Source organism: Puntigrus tetrazona, chromosome 5 (genome assembly GCF_018831695.1).
Source record: "Puntigrus tetrazona isolate hp1 chromosome 5, ASM1883169v1, whole genome shotgun sequence".
In the NCBI taxonomy this organism is placed as follows: domain Eukaryota; kingdom Metazoa; phylum Chordata; class Actinopteri; order Cypriniformes; family Cyprinidae; genus Puntigrus; species Puntigrus tetrazona.
In genome coordinates this window covers 7,580,429-7,599,394 of record NC_056703.1, presented here as the reverse complement: position 1 = coordinate 7,599,394, position 18,966 = coordinate 7,580,429, and the positions used below count along the sequence as shown (strand labels likewise).

The window sequence follows — 18,966 nt, the reverse complement described above, 5'->3', positions numbered from 1 at the left end:
CTGTGATGACGTCATTCAGCGTAGAGACCAATGGTAGACAATTCCATTAGCGCCACTATTAATAATAATAATAATAATAATAATGATAATTAATAGGCATTTGCAATCATTTGACGTACGTAACAAATGCACAAGGGAAGCTGCAAAGTTTCAACAGCCAGAAAAGACATAGGACAAAAGTGAAACAAAAACAACAATCTGCTATTCTACAAAACATTTTTTTATTAATATCTTTCTATTTATTAAAGTCTTTATATCGGTCCGTGTCATTTTTATTTAGAATATAATAAGCTGCACACTTTGCAGCTTTGACGCTTTTTAAAAATAAAAAAGTATAAACTACTCAATCGAAAAAAGAACAGCTATGCATGTATAATAATAATAACAACAACAAACGTATTTAAAGTATAGATAAATAATAAAGGTATAAAACTATTTTGTGCATGAAACGTGTTCTCCGCTTGTCTCACATCTCGCGAGGGTCGGTGAAATCTACGAGACTGAACGGCGTATAAATCCGCTATTTGAGTTTTCAAGTGCGTCATTTCAGATATCATGGCGGCTTCGCTTGCGAAGAAATGCGCGTCACCGGCAATTCTCAAAAGTCTTTCAGCTCCTCAGCTGAGGATGCAATGTGGGTATCACAAAAAGGTAAGCTAGTATGACTTGTGCAATTTGCTAGTAAAGTTTTTCGCTCTGACCTCATGTATTTGAGGGGGTTTCCTGTCTGATGGACATCTCGTGATGCATAATGACAGTTATCGGGACTGTACTAATACCACTAACATGTGACATTAGAAATTTTTTTAATTATTTCTCATGCATATTTAATTATTTCAAGTCGGTTATATCGTATCACATTTAGTACAAGCCAAATAATGAACTAAAATCTTTGAACCAGTTTTTAATTAATTTTTAGTCATTTGTATTATAGCAAGATGAGTGCACATCTAAATAGGTCGAAATTGGAGATAATGAGCCCTGGATGGTCGTTTATTTGTCTTATATAACAATATAATAAACTTGCACATGATTCTGACTTTGCGAGGCAAATAACTCAAGTGGCCCCTCCCTTGTACATTTTTTTTTTAAAGGTTGTGGACCACTACGAGAACCCAAGAAATGTGGGGTCTTTGGATAAAAATGCCAAGAATGTGGGCACAGGGTTGGTTGGTGCCCCTGCTTGTGGAGATGTGATGAAACTGCAGGTAATCCTGTCTTGCATAACAATAGGTTTAATGACTGCTTTACTGTTCTTCCTAAGAAGTCTGAATAGGTTTAGTATGTTCACTGCTGTAGACTGTCATTTTCTAGCATAGGTACTTGATGATGATGATGATGATGATAAGCATGTGTGCATTGGTGACGTGTGACAATGAATATGCTGTATAAACAAAATGGAAACAAAATTAACATTTATTTTGCGAATATAAACCAATGAAATAGTGTATATTTAAGCAGGTGAATCTTACAGAATCTTAATTTTATGTACAATGACTGAAGCTTCCGATTGGACTGAGTGCTGACACAGGATGACTCTGCAGATTTTACATTATTTTGTTTGTTTATTTGCCAGGTACAATATATAATATAATAGTTGTAGCACTCGTTCCTGTTTAGATTTAAACTATAGACCTAAAAATACAATAACCTACAACAATATATAATTTATATCAATGTAATTCAACTAAAAAAAACTGTAACCCCTAACAAAATAATGGCCAGATGACTGCTTTTGTGCAAGTAGAGAAGCTCTCAATGCTTTATTATATTTTTATATGAACTCTTTTTATGACCATATTAGACAGTCATTTGATGTCTGCACACTTTTTTCCGTACACTATATTATTAATTATAGACACAGTCACAGTGCAGATGATGGAAGCTATCACCATCCTCGACATGGTGGTCATATATGTGATGAACCGCAGTTTATATTTGTTTTTCCCACCTAGATCGAGGTGGATGAGGCCGGGAAGATTGTGGATGCCAAGTTCAAAACCTTCGGCTGTGGCTCTGCTATTGCTTCCAGTTCTTTAGCCACCGAGTGGGTGAAAGGAAAATCTGTAAGCATTGTGACAACATTTTGTTTTTTATGTGTTTTCATCCCAATGAAAGTTTTAAACCTCAAAATGTTCATGAATATACAGATTGATGAAGCCCTCAAGATTAAAAACACTGAGATTGCTAAGGAGCTTAGCCTCCCACCAGTCAAACTGCACTGCTCAAGTAAGTGTTCCTTTCAATTTGATCAAATCGATTTCATTTTGTATTTATTTACATGCATTATATACACTGCTCCGGTTGCTAAAAAGTAACATTTATATGTATAATGCAAATTTTACTTATAATGTTCCTGGCTGTTCTGTTAGCTGACCTTGTTCTCTGTGCTTTGTAGTGCTGGCTGAGGATGCCATTAAAGCAGCTTTGGCAGACTACCGTCTGAAACAGGAAGTAGAACAGGGTGAGAAGACTGTCATGGCCCGCAACTAGGAGGCGCACTTGATCCTCTAAATCGGTGGTTCTCAATTGGTGCTTCACGACCAAAAAGGGTTTCAGGTCTGTTCTGTTTGGATCGTAGGGAACAGGGAAATATCTACTCTGAATGGCAATATTATAATCCAGCTAACCATGCAGTTTGATAAACAGGCTTACTGTGTTGAAAGAAAAAAAATGCATTTATTTTCTCCCATTGTGTCTGTTTTTTTCTTTATATATTGTTTACTCTGCACAGATCATGCTAATAAATTGCAGCATTCGGGGTAAGATCACCGTTTGAAATCCAATGCAAAATCTGAGTCTTGAAGCAAAACCAGTTGAGAATCAATGCTCTTCATCCTCCCTTTGAGTTTAGACCAAAGCTCTCCAACTCTTGCACTGTAGCCAGTCTTTTAAACGCACAATGTAAAAGTACTGACCAACACTGTTACAGTCTAAGCCATATGTGTTTAGATATGTTGATGCAATGAAAAAGCTAGCTGAACACGCACACAAACTATCTTATTCTATTATTTTAGTTTGACAGAACGACAATGTGATTATGCTGAACGGATTTTATTTGATGGCCTTTGAAACATCAGTACTTTCAATAAAGCTTGTGTAAACCTCAATCATGTGGGCATTGGAATTAATATTGCATACCCGTATCTAGAAACATGATGCTAATTTACAATAATGAGCTGATTTTGCACCCAGTATATGTTATTCATTTAAAAATATGATTGCACATCTCAATTTGAGGTTTGTTTTATTAGCTCTTACGCTACAAGTCGCGTGCCAACAAATCCGCAGCTTCAGTAGATCTAAAGCAAACTATAACGCTGACCAGCATTCTTTTCTAGTTGTCGGATTATCTTGAACATTTAAATAACGAAGTATGAAATGTGGTCAAATCTTGTAATTTTATTAAGAATATTGTGTTCTTCATAAAGTATGTGTTGAGACTAACTTATCTTAGACTAAACAGTTTGAAAGGTGGCATAGGACATGCTGTGGCTGAATACCTCTCGACCTTGAAAGGAAATACTTAGAGCCAGAATGTGTAAACAGTAAGCTGACTCACAGCAAGGCTTTTCTACACTTAGACTTGTCTCCTTAATTGGAGTAGTAAGTGTGCTTGTTTTAGTTTTTGGATGCGTGTGTTTATAGTGCATTGCGAGCCATTCACTCAATCTACTTCCTTAACCCTATAAGCTTTATGGATGTCATTGCTAATAATAGAGAGTAAAGCGAACAAGAATAAAGAGCATTTCTGATTTAGGGTTAAAGAGTCATCATGTCGAATGAAGAAGACTCATAACAACCAACATTTAAAAAGCAGTTTTTATGTCTCGCCCAATAGGCGTCCGTTCATATCATTTACACTTAAGCAATTTAAAACGGATTATATTTAGAAAACCGAAGTAAACGGTTACAAACAATATTAAAGCCTTATATGTTTCATGGACAATCTTAATTATACTTCGTACTACATTTTCTGCAAGGAATACACTTTGATCTGTATTTGCCTCTTAAGTGTTTCCTTCAAGGCTTTAAAAATGTCCAAGCTAAAATGCTGTTTTCTCTTCACTGATAAATGGTGAGCCAGAAGTAGCAACATCCTGTTTGTTCGTATCCTTTTGGATCTCCGAATTCTCTGGCCCAGATGAATGTTTGCTCTCTTCAGGGGGCCCGGAGTCCGAGGGGTCAGTCTTTTCCATTTCAAAAGCGGGGATGCTGTCCTGGGACCTGTTGGGGCAGCTCTTTTCCACAGTATCCTCAACCGTAGACTGATTTGTGGTCTTGTCTTCTAGCTCTCCACAGCTCTCCACCTGACTCTTATCGCACTGAGCACTCCCCTCGTCTTCTGCTTGTTTTTGGTCTTCCGCCGCTTCATTCTTCTCTTTCCATGTGGTCTTGATTGGTGTTCGGAGGTTCTTGGTAGCCAGCATGATGTCCTCTTGGAGCTGCCTGGCTGTATTCACTGGCTCCTCACTGGAGCTGGTGTTGGCTTTCTCCGGGACTTCGCTAAAGAAGCGTTCTCCTCCGGTCTTGTCTCGCTCGTCCACGTACATCTTGGAGGGGAACGCGCAAGGATAGTAGGTGCTGACTTTACGTCGGCGACTCAGAATGGCAGCCGAGCAGAGGATGGTGATGATAAGAAAAAGCAATGTGGCGATGACGATTATGGGAAGGTGGTTCTCTCGTAAGAAGTCCACCAGCTGATCCAGGAATGATTTGCTATTTTTTTCTCCATCTATGGACGTGGATTTCACCGATTCATTGAAGGAGGAAATGGTGGGTGTGGGGGTCAGGCCTGTGCTCTCAGAGTCCCACTGCCCACTGCCCTCCGAAGAATCATTAAAAATGACTGGAGTGGCGTAAGTGGGGAGCCTGGTTAGGAGAATGACATACAGGCCGATGAGGCAGTGGAGAGCTGAGTGGTCCATCCTTTGACTGAATACCTGAGGTGGTTAAAAAACATTTTAATTACATGTTATTTTTTTGTTTTTTTAACAGTTAAGCTAACTTTTTTAAATTTTCTCAGAACTTTGGCTAATGTTCTGGGTAGGTTCTTGAAGTTATGAGCGGATGTTCTTTCGCTAACACTACTAGAATGTTTTTTTTCAGAGTTACCGGTTATAAAATTTAAACAAAATGTAGTATTTAGTGTATTTTTATTAGCTTAAATGTTATTGACTTGGACAGAGTAACCTGAACTTCAATGATAAATAGTTAAAATCTGAGCCTTTGGTATGTTCTTACTTCATAACATTAGTTCACAGCTTAATGTCTTAATTCTTTCCTGTGGTCCAATCAAAATTCAAAGAGCCACATGGTAACCTCATTGGATTCTGAGCCAGATGCATTATGTTCTGAGCAGCTGCAGCCGAACATCAGTCCCTACATGTGCGCTCATTCTTTAAGGTTTTCGTAAGCATTAAGGTCACATCAAAATGAACCGAATAACCATGCTCAACTCAACAAGTTCCAGTTTTTGATATTTCTTACATTTGCCTTAAAATTACTTTTGATAAAGGAAAAATGTAAGCACTAACATTAGTTAATTTACCTATAACGAGCTAACAGTAAACAACCGTTTATTAATCTAGTAATTGTAGTTATTTGCATATGTTTATTGTTTATTGTCTTATATGTCTTCATGTTAATGTTTACAACTTAAAATGTTGAATGAGTAAGTGAACATATTTATTGTTACATTTTTTTAAATAAATGTTTAAAACTTTAAATAAAGACACAAACAAACTGAATATTACTGGAACGGGTAACCAAAAAAGGTTTTTGTTTCCTTAAGCAAAGATATTTCATCTGGGGTCTCTCCACTCTGTGCCATCTGTGCTCAAGCTGACAACCATAATCATCACTGGGCATTTGGAGTACAATGGAAATAGTATCAAGCTCATGTGGCGCCTCACTCTCAAACACACACACACACATGCAGCATTAATATCAGTCTCTGTCAGTGTTTTTATGCTGGCTTCAAAGAATTTCCGTTCTTAGTACACAAACTTGCTTTTATGAAATTCTATATTGCTTAAAAAAAGCTCATTTTGCCAAAATCAACCGTAAGAGTCCATTCCAAACCTATTTTAGTTGAATCTTTTAAACTTAGGTAGCCACATCTGGACATGAACCTTTTAAAGCTGCGCATTCCTGTAAGGTAAGTCATCTGTCTATCGTTAAATGGACAGGAACGATATTACTAAAATAGAAAGCAGACAAAAGTAAAGCTGAAACAAAAGAGTTCCCACTTACTTTCAAGTGCTGATGCTCTAAAACATGCCGACTGAAGAGGATCTAACATGGAGAAGAAAGCGTCTGCTGTGTCCTCCTCTCAAGCTGAATGTCTGTTGTTACAGACTGCCCGATGAAGAACAGTTGGATTGGTGAGGGGGGAAGAAACTCCTGTTCTCCCCTCCTCCTCCTTCTCCTGCTTCTACTCTGTCCCAGAAAGACTGCCTGGGCCATTTCCAGACACACTGTTCTCGTTAAGGCAGTTTGGGGGAGAGCCGAGTTTTTTTCCCCCTGCCTGTGCACTGGAGAACTTCAAGCCACCAGATGTGAGCTCAATTTGTTTTCGAACTCTAGATTCTCATTTTCATCCATTTCTTCTAAAAACAAGAATGCCTGCATTTGTCTAACCATTAAATCTAAATACAGACATTGATGGTCCCTTGTAAAATACTTTGGAAACTATCAGGTCCCTGAGGAAGAGTTTTATGTTTCCTGTGCTCACATGGTCCACGGTGGGGACGGCAAGCTTGCTGCGAGCCACTGCTGGAACAATGGGCAGGGTGTTGAGACCTGAGAGATACAGTATAGGGCTGCTGTGGCAAGTCTCAAAGTATAAAGTATAGCATTAGAATGAGCTGAAAACATGAGCCTGAATGGTAAGCGGTCCTATCTCAGTATTCAATGAACAACATTTACATATTTCGAAGGCTCATTTGTAGGAATGTATAGAACCCTCAGAATTAGTTTTCAGTATGCCAGCCCTTTGAGGCATCTTGGACTTTTAATGGCTTGCCAAGACATACAAGATCGCTAAAACATCTGCTTTCTGATCACCTAAGCTAATCTTGAGAGAGTTGAGAATGAAGGATGTTCTTTTTCATGTCATTCTTTCTTTAATGCAGAATAATAAACCTTGCTGTGGACAGACATAGCAAATAAATGTCTTTACATGCCTCTGAAATAGCTGAAAATGTCTTTTACTAGGGGTAATGTAGGGGTCTTGCATCACCCTGAAAGGGATTTACTTTTCGATAATGACCAGCTACTCACCAAATAAATTTATATGTGGGCATAAAATACAGATCTCAGCTGGAATTGTAAAATAATTTTACCTGCGTGTATTATTTTAAAGTCATTACAATATACAAAACTAAAATAGCCAATAGTTAGTATATAAAACTATTAGCATGACAATAATTATTTAAGTAATTGTTAAAATAGTGTCATAAGATATCGGACGTAGAGTGGACATACAGCATTGTCATAAATGATTGGAAATATTAAGAAAAAAATCTGACCAATGACACGATTGGCTAATCTTTTTTAATTATTCAAGAAAACCATATATTAACAACTTGTTAATATATTAACAGATTGGTAAACATGACCACATTTTGGTTTTTCATTGTGAACCAGGGCGAGTTCCATGCAGGTCTGCTGAGGCAAGTTGGAGCTGAGCTCTGCCGGACCGAATTTCGACAGCCCTGTTGTAAACCGTCCTACAAACAAGAAACTGACAGCCGACTTCATGAAGAATTATGAATGAAAAGATTTATTGTAGAGCCAACCTTTTTTATTTTAGGTGAAGTTTGGAATGCATGCACAAGACTGTTTAGGACACAGATAAGTGCTCATTTTCATGGATGTTGTCCTCCAGCAGTGGTCAACTGAGGAGGTCTGTCTAAAACCAGAAACACACATAGAGGCACCAATACATTTACAGTACATGTACATCAGAAGAGCTCGCAGGTAGCCACTGCCTCTTGAAGCCAAGTTCACTTATCAGAGCATGTGTCAGCCCAATATTATGTAACGTGAGAATAATTCGAAAGCGGGGTAAAACTGGAGAACATGGATAATGACAGCAAAAAAATAGCCTTTTCCTAATCAAAATAAGGTATTATTTCTGTGGCAAAAACCTCATGCAAATGGCAAGTGTTGAGCATCCAATGTTTCTGACTTCAGAGTGATTGATTTCCTGAGGTGCAACAGTAATTTCATAATTACTATCAAGTTACAGCGGTAGGTTTTTGATTTATGAAGAATATGCACGAGGAATGCATTTTCAACGATACTTGCCGAAGTCTAACAGGTTTAGGTTTACGTTCACATTCATTGTGCAACATGAAGTTATTGCTTTTGGATATACTGTATTATACTGTATTATATTTTGAAAAAACCCTGTTGTTGGATGCTTTATAATCAATGGTGATAATCTCAAAGCAGCCAATGGAGGAAATGAATTAATACTCCAGTTATCATGATCACCACAAGGGACATCTGATTTTCCAATTAAATCCCGATGAATCCTAAATGCTGAATTTTAATGGTTATGAACGTTTCACTAAATCACATCCTTATCATCTACGATTAGTTGCCTTTACAATCACATCCACACAGTTCCGCCTGATGTCCCACTTTTGAACAGCATGTCTTGTTTTTCAATAAGCCACTATCTACAACTGGGAAAAACATATAAAAGTAGAAATAAAAGGAGAGGCGACGATTCACCTCAAATTTGGCAGCACAACAAAAAAAAGGAAAGAGAAATACTGATGTGTATATACAACGACACTCTGTAACATACCGGTTAATATTAGGATACTCATGGAAACAATGTTACAATAACAAAAGAAGTAAGAAAAATTTTAACAAAATGTAAAACATCAGTTAAAACCAGTGACCACTCATTGCCACAACTTTGCTTCTGCTATGCGAATGCTTGGGGGGAGACTTGACAAAAAACGTAAAAGTCCATCTTGGAATGTTGCTTGAAGTTGTCCTCGTGAGAAACACCAAGCGGAATGATTGAGTCAAATTGAGAAATTTTGGCAGTGACTGACCCCCCCTGCCCAACTGCATCTCTCTTTCTCCATACCGACGCTATGGCTCAGACCACCACCAGTGTCTTAGATTGCCACTTTAGCCACTTGCTCTTCCAGTTTGGCGATTCTCCTGTCCTGCAGCGTGACCAGATCTCTAAGGGACTTGACTTCTCGCAGCAGCTCCTCTAACTTCACTTCATTCTTCTGCGGAATAAACAAATAGGAAAACGTGTTTTAATGGCAATTATGAGCTTGCAAAATGAAAACGAGTCGACGAAGCGCCGTCCTTACTCTGGTTAGCTGAGGAGAGGCAGGTTTCTGGGGAGTCGCCGGCTCCTCCACCTTCTTGGTCGCCTTGTTATCCAGCACATTTTTCTTGACTACTTTGAGGTCGCGGTTTTTGCCCGGAACGTAACCGTGTTTGAGCGAGATCAGGATCGGTTCGCCATTCTTGCCTTCAAACCACTCCTCTGCCTCGAGAGCTGGGTCCGGACCTGCTGTATCCGGATACAGGTCATCCTGAAAGAGGTCTGACTGCCAGAAACCAAGAGACAGGAAATACCGTAATGAGTATTCTGGATTCATGCTGTTTGTTTTCTCTGGAAACATCTGCTTCTTTAATGTTAATTGAAACCAAGTGGCTTTTCTTTTCTTCATCAATTAATGACCATTAAATCGCACTTTTGACCGAGCTTTGATTGTAAAAAAAAACTTATCAACTGAACATTGCTATCAACAATCATTGTTTAAATATCAGAATTCTTTGGAATATACTGAAGAATAACAACAATTATACAGATTGATCACGTATGCAACAAATAGAATACAGTGAAAAGTACCTTTCTAGGAACGGTCATGATAATTGGCTCACACTTTCTCTCGTGAAGTTTATAAAACCTGTGAGAAACAACAGACATGTTATTAGTGTTATGGTGATAAACACAATCTTAATTTAAAAAAACCTTTCCAATGTTTTCACTTCTTGCATTTATAGAGTTATAAAGGACTTCTTAATAAATGTTGTTCTTTTGAACTTTATAGTCATCAAAGGTGCTCAAAAAAATAAATAAATAAATAGCACAACTGCTTTATAATACATCTATATGTAAATGCATGCATAAAATCAGTATATTAGAATGATTTCTGAAGAACAATTATATATATATATATATACACACACACACACACATATATATATATATATAATTGTTTATCATTATGAATCATTTTGTACTATTTTGTATCTATTATGTAACATTTTATAATATAATACAATATAATATTATAAAACATATTACAGATATATCAGTTTCACAGATTAAGCACAGAATGTACACACTTATATAATCATAAAATTAATGATCCTGACAGTGATCATTAGTAGTCAAATAACATTTCATTGACCTTTAGGAGCCACAGCATGAAACCACAGCAACATCGCCATCACGTTAGATTTTATAGTCAATGATAAGCTAATGACTCCCCCTACTGGAGAAATAAAATCAACCTAGATGAGAGCCATAATCACAGCAATGCTAGCCTGAAGTCAGTTTAGTTTCTCCAAAATATCTAGATCCTGACATGGCCACAAGCCTCTCAAACATTTGGGATAATCTGAATGAATCCAAGGCCACAAACACTTGTGTATGTTTTCTCTTTTCAAAAATAACACTTAAAAAGAAACACTTGGTCAAATGGTGCATACCTGGCTATCTCACACTTGTTGACATCTAGGCCTCTTTTAGGCATGTAGCCCATGCCTCTTTGGGGCTCCTTGCTGGAAAACGTGTTGAGGTAGTGCACATACGGTGCCTCGTCTGTGATCTCGAAGTAACGAATACTGCTGTCACCCTTAAACGGAAAACAAGATTACAGTTGTTTTAAAATATACATACTGTGTATATTGTATGGCATCATGCAACTGAGGTAAAGCCAGTGGTTCCCAATATCTAGGGGGGCCCAAATGATTCAAATTTCATTTTATATATAAGCTGAAAACGTTTGGTTTGGTGGAGTTAAAAAAAGCGTGCGTGTTGCAGAAGTACACTGTAGCTGGAGCTACTTCTCTCTGTGTATGTCTATGAGAAATCACGCAGGTGCTTGGTCACTTTTGCGCAAAAAAATTACATTAACATATCCTTCATTAAAAATGCTAAAAACACAAAAGAAGATCTACGGCATTAATTATAACTCTTTCAGGCTCTTTCAGGGAAAAAACTTGCTCACCTTTCCACACAGGTAGACCACATTAGTGTCAGGGTCATAGAATGGAAGCAACACTCCATTGCTGGTGTCCATTTCATGCACCGATATCGGGTCCTCCATGTTTTTCTTAAAGAGAGGAAAATCGTAATAATTAATGAAAGTAATGTAATTGTAATTATTCAAAAAACATGTCTTTATTTTGCCTTACTGGATTCCATAAGGCTAGCTGCCGTTCACTCATACGACTGAAACCGGTGGTGAAGACGTTTCCATCAGCCAGAAAGATGGCTCTCATGGGTCGCGCCCCCTCATGGGCCTTATCCTTCTCCTGTGATCATCAATGCCGGTGAGACACAAAGAACCGCGGAAATAAGGAGCCTCTGATGCAATTCCGAGATGTTTCCACTTACCGCAGTGATCTTTCCCTTGCGTGGATCGATAACGCGCACTTTCTTATCCTTGCACGCGGTGCAAATGAGGCTGCCGTTGCGACTCCAGCAGACGCTGAAGATCACGTCCGGATGCATGTCCTCCAGGTTGATCAGAGCTTCTCCTGTGCCCACGTTCCAAATGATGATGAGATTATCGCATCCTGACAGCGGGGGAAAGACAAAATACGTTTTTGATCGTTCAGTCGCGCAACACAAACATGACAAACATGACGTTCAAGATGATAAACGTTTTTTTACGCAGTGCGCTCACTTTTAATATCGCTTACCTGCACTCAGCAGAACATTGCGGGCTGTTGGATGCCACGTCACGATGCCCACCCTCTTGGAATGACCCTCTAACACCACGACTGGCTCAGAAAGAGGTGCGGTGAGGCCGTTCTCAGGGATCTGCCACACCTGTGTGCGACAAAAAGGCAATCACTCAAAGCGGGATCTTTATTAGATTATATACTGAAGATGCTGAACCTACCATTACTGTACAATCTTCAGAGCCGCTGGCAATGACGTGATCATTGTGCGGGCACCAGTCGATGTCCAGCACAGGGCCCGTGTGACCACAAACAGTGGGGTAGGCCTTGTCAATACGACCCGTCTGCAAACGGGAAACAGAAAGCATGGATTTATGTCTCATCTCGCGTCATTCTGACCAGCCACGCTTATTCATATTGCTAAACTGCATAAATGCTGAGCGAGCACACATGCAGTTATCCCTTACCTTTTGCAGAGGCAGAACGAGGAAAGCTCCGCCCCCGCTAGCCTCCACAATAATTGCAACAAATTTGGGGTTTACTGCACAAAAGGCACTGTCCCAGGTAACCCGCGAAACCCTAATGTCATCATAGCACTGGTCATTCTTCACCGCCTGACCAAACACATGACGGAATTTGCTCTGTCGTACCACTCGTCTGATCATTTCTGAAAACACAAGAGAAGAGAAAGGCTGCGGTCTTGCTAACTGTATCCTTTTATTTGAAAATGTACTACAATAGCACTTTATTTATGTAATATTTAAATACATATATATATATATATATATATATATATATATATATATATATATATATATATATTGCAGTAGAGCACATTCTTAATGGCAGGTGTTCAATGTTTGCTTTCAGACTTATTATTGTGTATCATATTAGGGTAAGATGAGCTACAGAGCTCTGGGAATCAGTTTTCCATTTCACCCTGTATATGCATTTCTCCATAAAAGACAAAGGTGAGACGTCCAATGCAGTTTTGTGTGGGAATTTAATTAAGCCACTGTGTAGAAACATTCAGCTTCATATGAGAAAACCATGCTCTAACGAATGAATATTTAAATCACTACATAAGTAACAATTAATTCATTACAGTAATAAGTAATTAAGGTTACCTACATTTGATTTCCTTATTTGATTTTTTTTCATTAATCTAAAGAGTACTTTCGTCCCTGACCCTGGACCACAAAACTAGTAATAAGGGTCTTTTTTTATTTATACATCATCTGAAAGCTGAATAATTATGCTTTCCGTCGATTTGTTGGGATGTGACCATATTTGAGATACAACTATTCGAAATTTTGTAATCCGAGGATGCAAAAAAATCGAAATACTGAGAAAATCGTCCCGATTAAGTTCTTAGCAATGCATATTACTAATCAAAAAAATTAATTTTGATACATTTACAGTCGGAAGCTTACATAATATCTTAATGGAACGTGATCTTTACTTAACATCCTAACGATTTTCAAAATAAATGAACATATTGAGCTATACAATTTATTGTTGGCTACTGCTACAAATATACGTGAGCTGCTCACGGCTGGTTTTGTGGTCCAGGTTCACACAATTTATCACAAATATCATGCATCACATGTAGCCTTTAAAAGTAAACATTCTCTTTCGTGAACAAATATGAATTTGTATTCTTCATTCATTAACCAGCATAAAAGAAAGCTAGAATTCGCATGGTAAGTTCCTAAAAGATCAAAACCTAATGAGACAGCATCTCTTAATAAGCAACAAACATGCCCAAAATGATGCACACATCAACAGTAATATGCGAGAAAAAAATCGATCTAGATTTTGCGACAACAGCCAGCATGCTTATTCCTAACCAGTGTTATAAAGGGTATAATACACCTAAAAACATTTGATGTTCATAATTATACATTAATAAGCACCGGTTATATTTGAGTCGCCTTAGCCTTATCTTAAGTATTGGTTGAGATGAACTGCTAGGGCCCTGATTGATGGCGGTGTCTTCATAAATAACAGCTACCACCATTAATAACACCGATAATAAACCAAAACGATTCCAAAACGAGAATAAAACGTGGTCATCACAATAAAGTCATGGATGTGCTTTTGGAAATAGGTCAGATGTATGGCGGTGTGTGTGTGTGTGTGTGTGTGTGTTTGCTTTCTAATGGCCGAGCTGCGTTATTGATGATGATGAGCATCCCGGCGAGGAAAAACCCACACAGCACTAACAATCTACTAAAAGATAAATTAAGATACAGAATAAAAGAGAAAACGCGCGCGCGGATGAAAGAAATATGAAGAGCGGGATAAAATATTCGCCCATGGCGCGAGAGAATAGAATTAAAACCATGACATAATCGATAGATGGCCAGGCTTCTGCTGGTGTGGGGAAACTAGCTAACCGCTAACCGACCAAATGAATGAAAACAGCAGAAAAAGCACGAGTTATGCCGCTTGTTTTGAGCCGCGCGTGTTTTTCTTCGCAGGCGCTGGCGAAATGCGACGTGCCGCTTTGAAGTGGAGGCGTGCTATCTTACCCGGCACGGGTCATGATGGTCAACTTTCAATTAATATCTCACTATTTCTGCTTATCTCGCCGCACGCGTGAAAGCCAAAGGCTGGGCGCAGCCTGAAAGAGCCGAAACGCTCGCAAACGCACACGCACCGGCGCGAGTTATATTTCTCGGTTAGGTCCTGGCTGTTTCCAGAGCTTGTTTTAAATCAGTGATGCTTGCTAAGATCGAGCTAGCATTCCAGTGGAGGCTATTGCACCACTGACCTGCCTTGCATTAATATGACCGAACGCAAAACGCTTACCTTTATCAGTACTACGTCTCCCACAGCGTCAAATTCAAAGCATTAATTTATTTTCTCACAGATTCAGTTGTGCTGGTGACTGTCTCAGTGAATTGCGGCTAGCCACAATAGCTTCCCTCCTCTCCTTTATTCTGAATGAACGGGAGAAAACGCCCTTGTTCTCCTCTCCCCTCCCCTCCTCCTCATGTCCTCCTACATGGACATCAGTTCTGTGTGTGAATGAGAAGTAATGGTACAAACTGTACCCTGCTGGCTGACAGGTCACTGTGGTTTAACTGGTAAGGTCATTTTATAAATGGAAAGACCCCTGAGCATCTCTGCTTTGCAAACACTACCTTGATCCCAGGCAGCTTTTCCATCTTGTGCATATAAACAGGCTGTGCTTTGCCTTCAACGGAGACGATAATGTTTCAGGACTCTGGTAATTATGTTAAGAGTGAAAAAGGATGAAGTCATGCTCGTGTTGGATTATGTTACAAAGTGCAATGTGCCCTAAAATCTAATTCAAAGTCTTTATTTTTCTGTTTCGGTGAGGTGTAGGGATTTTCAAACTTCGTGATATCAACGGCCCATGGTGTTATGATCCGAGGGACCTCCTTTGTGAAATATATAGGCTTTTCATGTATGCATGTATGCATACGTTATGTATACTAATATAACATGTGAGTAAATTCTGACACATAATATAAACACAAGATGTTGTTTACAAAGTTAAACAACTGCCTTTTACGCTGCACTAAAATAAATATAATTAAAATAATATTTGGAATATATATTTTTAAATGTATTTTAGCGCTACTATTCCAAGGCAGCATCAGTGAATTAAAGCAAGCTAAAATCAAGTGTCCAAGCAAAAATCCACATAAAGATACACCAATATTTAAAAAATATTAACAATTTCATAAAACAATGTTGTTTTTATTTTTTTTTTTCTTTTAAATAATATGGGTGTCAATATCATAAAACAATTATGATTAATCTTATGAACTCTTACTCATATTTACAGAGGATAATAAAACTAAATGAAATTAACTAAATTAATTAATTAATTAATATTAATTAATTAATATTGCATTTAATTAATGTCAACTCTATTAGTGTTCTGATATTAAGTAAAATCCTAATGTATATACATTTATTATTATTTTTTTTAGATACTGATATCTGATCAAGATTCCCTATCAACTGTAAACCGCATGAAAACTAGGAATGCAATCATCTTGAAAACCTGTCCTACCTTTCTTTGGCGAGGATCTTCTTTCCATCTTATGGGAAGATGTTTGTACATCAAAGGCTGTCTTCATCTGCGATACTTTTAGGCTCTGGCTTCCCACAGTCACATCTGGCCTGGCTTTCGTTACGTTTGTCCTGCTGTGATGTATCACTTTCTCCTGGGTTTTGTTGATGAGCTCAGAGACGGGTCTGTATCTGGACAGTTCGCTTTCCTCTGAATCTGAAGAACCGTGAGGATATCTAGTTGGGTCTGCGGTTGGTTTAGAGTCGTCTTCATCGTCCACGTCCATCAGGTAGCATTCAGAGTCACGTCTACCGGATTTCAAAGTCAGTTCCGCGTTTTCCAGATCGGAGTCTTTGCTTGCTTTGTTCTTCTCGGTGTCTGTGTTAGCGAATGGATTTTGAGGCTTCTTCGGCACAGGTGGCGGTGGGCCCTTCATTTTTGCCTTTCTTTTTAACAACGGCCTCAGCTGTGTCATATCCATTTCTTTTAGTTCTTCATCATCGACAGTTTCTATCAAGTCATCGCAGTCAGGTGCAACAGTTTCATCATACGGGACTAAACAATATCTTGGAATATCAGCAGCCTCGGGCTCTAAGGACATGCACATGTAGAAGGGGGACTCCATACAATAAGGTGACATATCAAGACATGATACATGCGTGTTAAAATCCTCAACGGGCTGCAGTGCTGCCTGCATTCTTCCCATTTTAATATTTTTGAGCAGTAGGTCAGAGTATTTGCTTGGCTCGTCTGTGGAATGAGGAGCAGATTCCTTGCGGCCAGAGGCTTTTTTAAAGGGATTCTTTGGTTTCTTTGGAACAGGTGGTGGTGGTCCTTTGATTTTGGCCTTTTTTTCCATCTGGGCAACTGCGGGTAGGATGTCAGGGATCATGCTCTGTATTTCAGCGTGAGGAACGTACAAATGAGAGACGTCAGATGACTCCCCGCCTCCTGATCGGGAAATGTATGAATCTGAAGCGGTGGTGAGATCACAGCTGTGAAATAGAGAGGCTCTTTTTCCCGTTGCAAAGAAGCTGTCTGCACGGCGTCACCTGCATCAAAATCTGAGTGAGAGAAAGAATTTAAATGATTTACGATCGTTCGATCTAAACATATACCGCTGGAACAATTCTCTTTGGCCTTTGTTTCTCTGTCCATGTCATCCGGTTTGAAGGTCTTTGGATTACAGACACTTTTGCCCTGAATTTTAACGCTTTCGTCTGCTATTTCAAGTAAAGAGGTATTATGCCTTCCATTAAGATGACCATCGCAGTCTTTCCTGCTTTCTGTGGATCTCGACCGAACAGCTTTTTGATAAACAGATTCAGTGTCTCTTTTCACACATGGTGCTTCTGCTCCCCGCTTTCCCTTTTTGGCTGGGTGAGGCGCATTGCTAACAGGGACGTTTTTAGCACTGGATTCAGTTAAACTCTCAGATGACATGACCGTTGAGTGTTTTTCCAGGACAGTGAATGCCCCTTTGTCATCATTTCGCGTCTCAGTGTGAAACAAAGTATTGCTTTGGTTTAAATCTGGATGGAATGTGCTTAATACCTTTTGTTCAAAGTCCTCCTCAATCCTCAACGGGACTAGAGCTGTGTCTGGATTTGTGGGTTCAGTAACAGTGTCAGAGTCGAAAGAGTCGAATGTTGTCACTCTAGATTTTAATAAACAAGGTTCGTCAAAGGGAGTATGCAAGATTTTATCCTTACCTTCAATTCCACACCATTCGGCCTCTTCTTTTCCAAGCAACGCTGTATGGAAAGTTGGGTTTCTTTGGTCGTTTCTGAAGTTTGTTGCTTTGGGTTTCTGTGAGGCATCGGCAGGTTCTTGTAAAACACTACTTCTGGACAAACCTCTCCTGATATTTTTGTCTCCCTGTAAACTATCCTGCTTATTCTCACTCTGAAGCCATGGGCGACTGGTGAATGATGGACGTTTAGTCACGGCCTCTGGACATAACGAATCGGCTCTTTCCAAACACTCAAATCTGTCCACATTAGGACATTCTTTGTGTTGAATAGTTCCAGCACTTTCTCTGCAAAATTTGTCGCAATCTCTCCTAATTTTCTTACTACTTAGCATTTCACGGTTGTCTTTGTCCTGGAATGGCTGTCTTTCAAGTAAATCAGCATTCTCTGCTTCCATAGAAAACTTCCTCCTTATTTCAACATCACCACTCATCTTTGTCATCCCGTTGTGTCTGTCAAAGAGGGTTTGTGTCTTATTCCTCTCAATTCTCACGCCATCATCTGCTGAGTCCACTTGACTTGAACCTTCTAACATGTTCGGTGTATCCTTGAGGTGAGTTTTGTTAGTCATTCTGTCTGTTTTGTCAGGTTGTTGCTGGTCCACAGCAGTAGATATGTCTGTGGCGGTGGCGTCGCTTGCTACTGTTTTGAATTCTGAGGCACATGGACCTCCTGCCAGGCTCAGCTGAGGATTTGGTGTCCTGCCATTCTGCGAAACATCCGTGTCATAACTCTGTCTGATCTTTTTTCCTCCCTGGTTGAAAGAGGGCTCAGTGGTGTTGTCATTAGGTCTTATTAGTTCCCGGTCGGGCCAGGGCTCTAGTATGGAGATGTCCAAGTGAACAAAATTCTGGTCTATTTCTTCTGGGCTGTTGGAATGTTCTTCCTCCTCGCTTTGGTTTAAGATTTCATAGTCACTAATGGCACCGGTCACGACGTCTTCTTTTTCTAGCTCCTTGTCCTGTGTCTGTCCCATCACCCCTGTGAAGAACACATATCCCACCCATGAGTTTATGAACAGACCGTATATCTTTGTCTATAATGAGCCACCGCCCATTTCAAGCGCTCTCTTGTTCCTCTCACATCACTTCTGACTGGAATGTTGCAATGCCTAAAATTAAATGACTCTTGATGTGGCTACTGAGTCACAGAACCAAAATGGGAACCGGACAACTGGCAGAGTAGATCAGTTACCAGGTG

General features: G+C 39.2%; 3 protein-coding genes across 4 annotated transcripts; 1 reads left to right on the top strand and 2 right to left on the bottom strand.

Moving 5' to 3' along the window:
* Positions 1–499: 499 nt before the first annotated feature.
* iscub (iron-sulfur cluster assembly enzyme b) lies at positions 500–3,110 on the top strand. Its single transcript, XM_043239907.1, has 5 exons — positions 500–651; positions 1,095–1,208; positions 1,956–2,066; positions 2,151–2,229; positions 2,399–3,110. Exons 1-5 carry the CDS (start codon positions 556–558, stop codon positions 2,491–2,493), a joined length of 495 nt encoding a protein of 164 aa, XP_043095842.1. The 5' UTR covers positions 500–555; the 3' UTR covers positions 2,494–3,110.
* Positions 2,702–6,432, bottom strand: tmem119b (transmembrane protein 119b). The gene is made up of 2 exons (XM_043239893.1): positions 6,256–6,432; positions 2,702–4,943 (listed from the first exon to the last, which is right to left on the bottom strand). Exon 2 carries the CDS (start codon positions 4,926–4,928, stop codon positions 4,047–4,049), a length of 882 nt encoding a protein of 293 aa, XP_043095828.1. The 5' UTR covers positions 4,929–4,943; positions 6,256–6,432; the 3' UTR covers positions 2,702–4,046.
* Positions 6,433–7,770: 1,338 nt separating this feature from the next.
* Positions 7,771–17,865, bottom strand: coro1cb (coronin, actin binding protein, 1Cb). Of its 2 annotated transcripts, XM_043239855.1 has the most exons (12): positions 17,728–17,865; positions 16,016–17,079; positions 12,432–12,631; positions 12,186–12,308; positions 11,983–12,112; positions 11,675–11,856; positions 11,473–11,592; positions 11,286–11,390; positions 10,765–10,910; positions 9,899–9,956; positions 9,351–9,593; positions 7,771–9,263 (listed from the first exon to the last, which is right to left on the bottom strand). In XM_043239855.1, exons 2-12 carry the CDS (start codon positions 16,905–16,907, stop codon positions 9,144–9,146), a joined length of 2,319 nt encoding a protein of 772 aa, XP_043095790.1. In that variant the 5' UTR covers positions 16,908–17,079; positions 17,728–17,865; the 3' UTR covers positions 7,771–9,143. The 2 variants fall into 2 exon arrangements, with proteins under 2 accessions (XP_043095790.1, XP_043095791.1); XM_043239856.1 differs by lacking the exons at positions 16,016–17,079; positions 17,728–17,865 and adding an exon at positions 14,779–14,960.
* Positions 17,866–18,966: the final 1,101 nt, after the last annotated feature.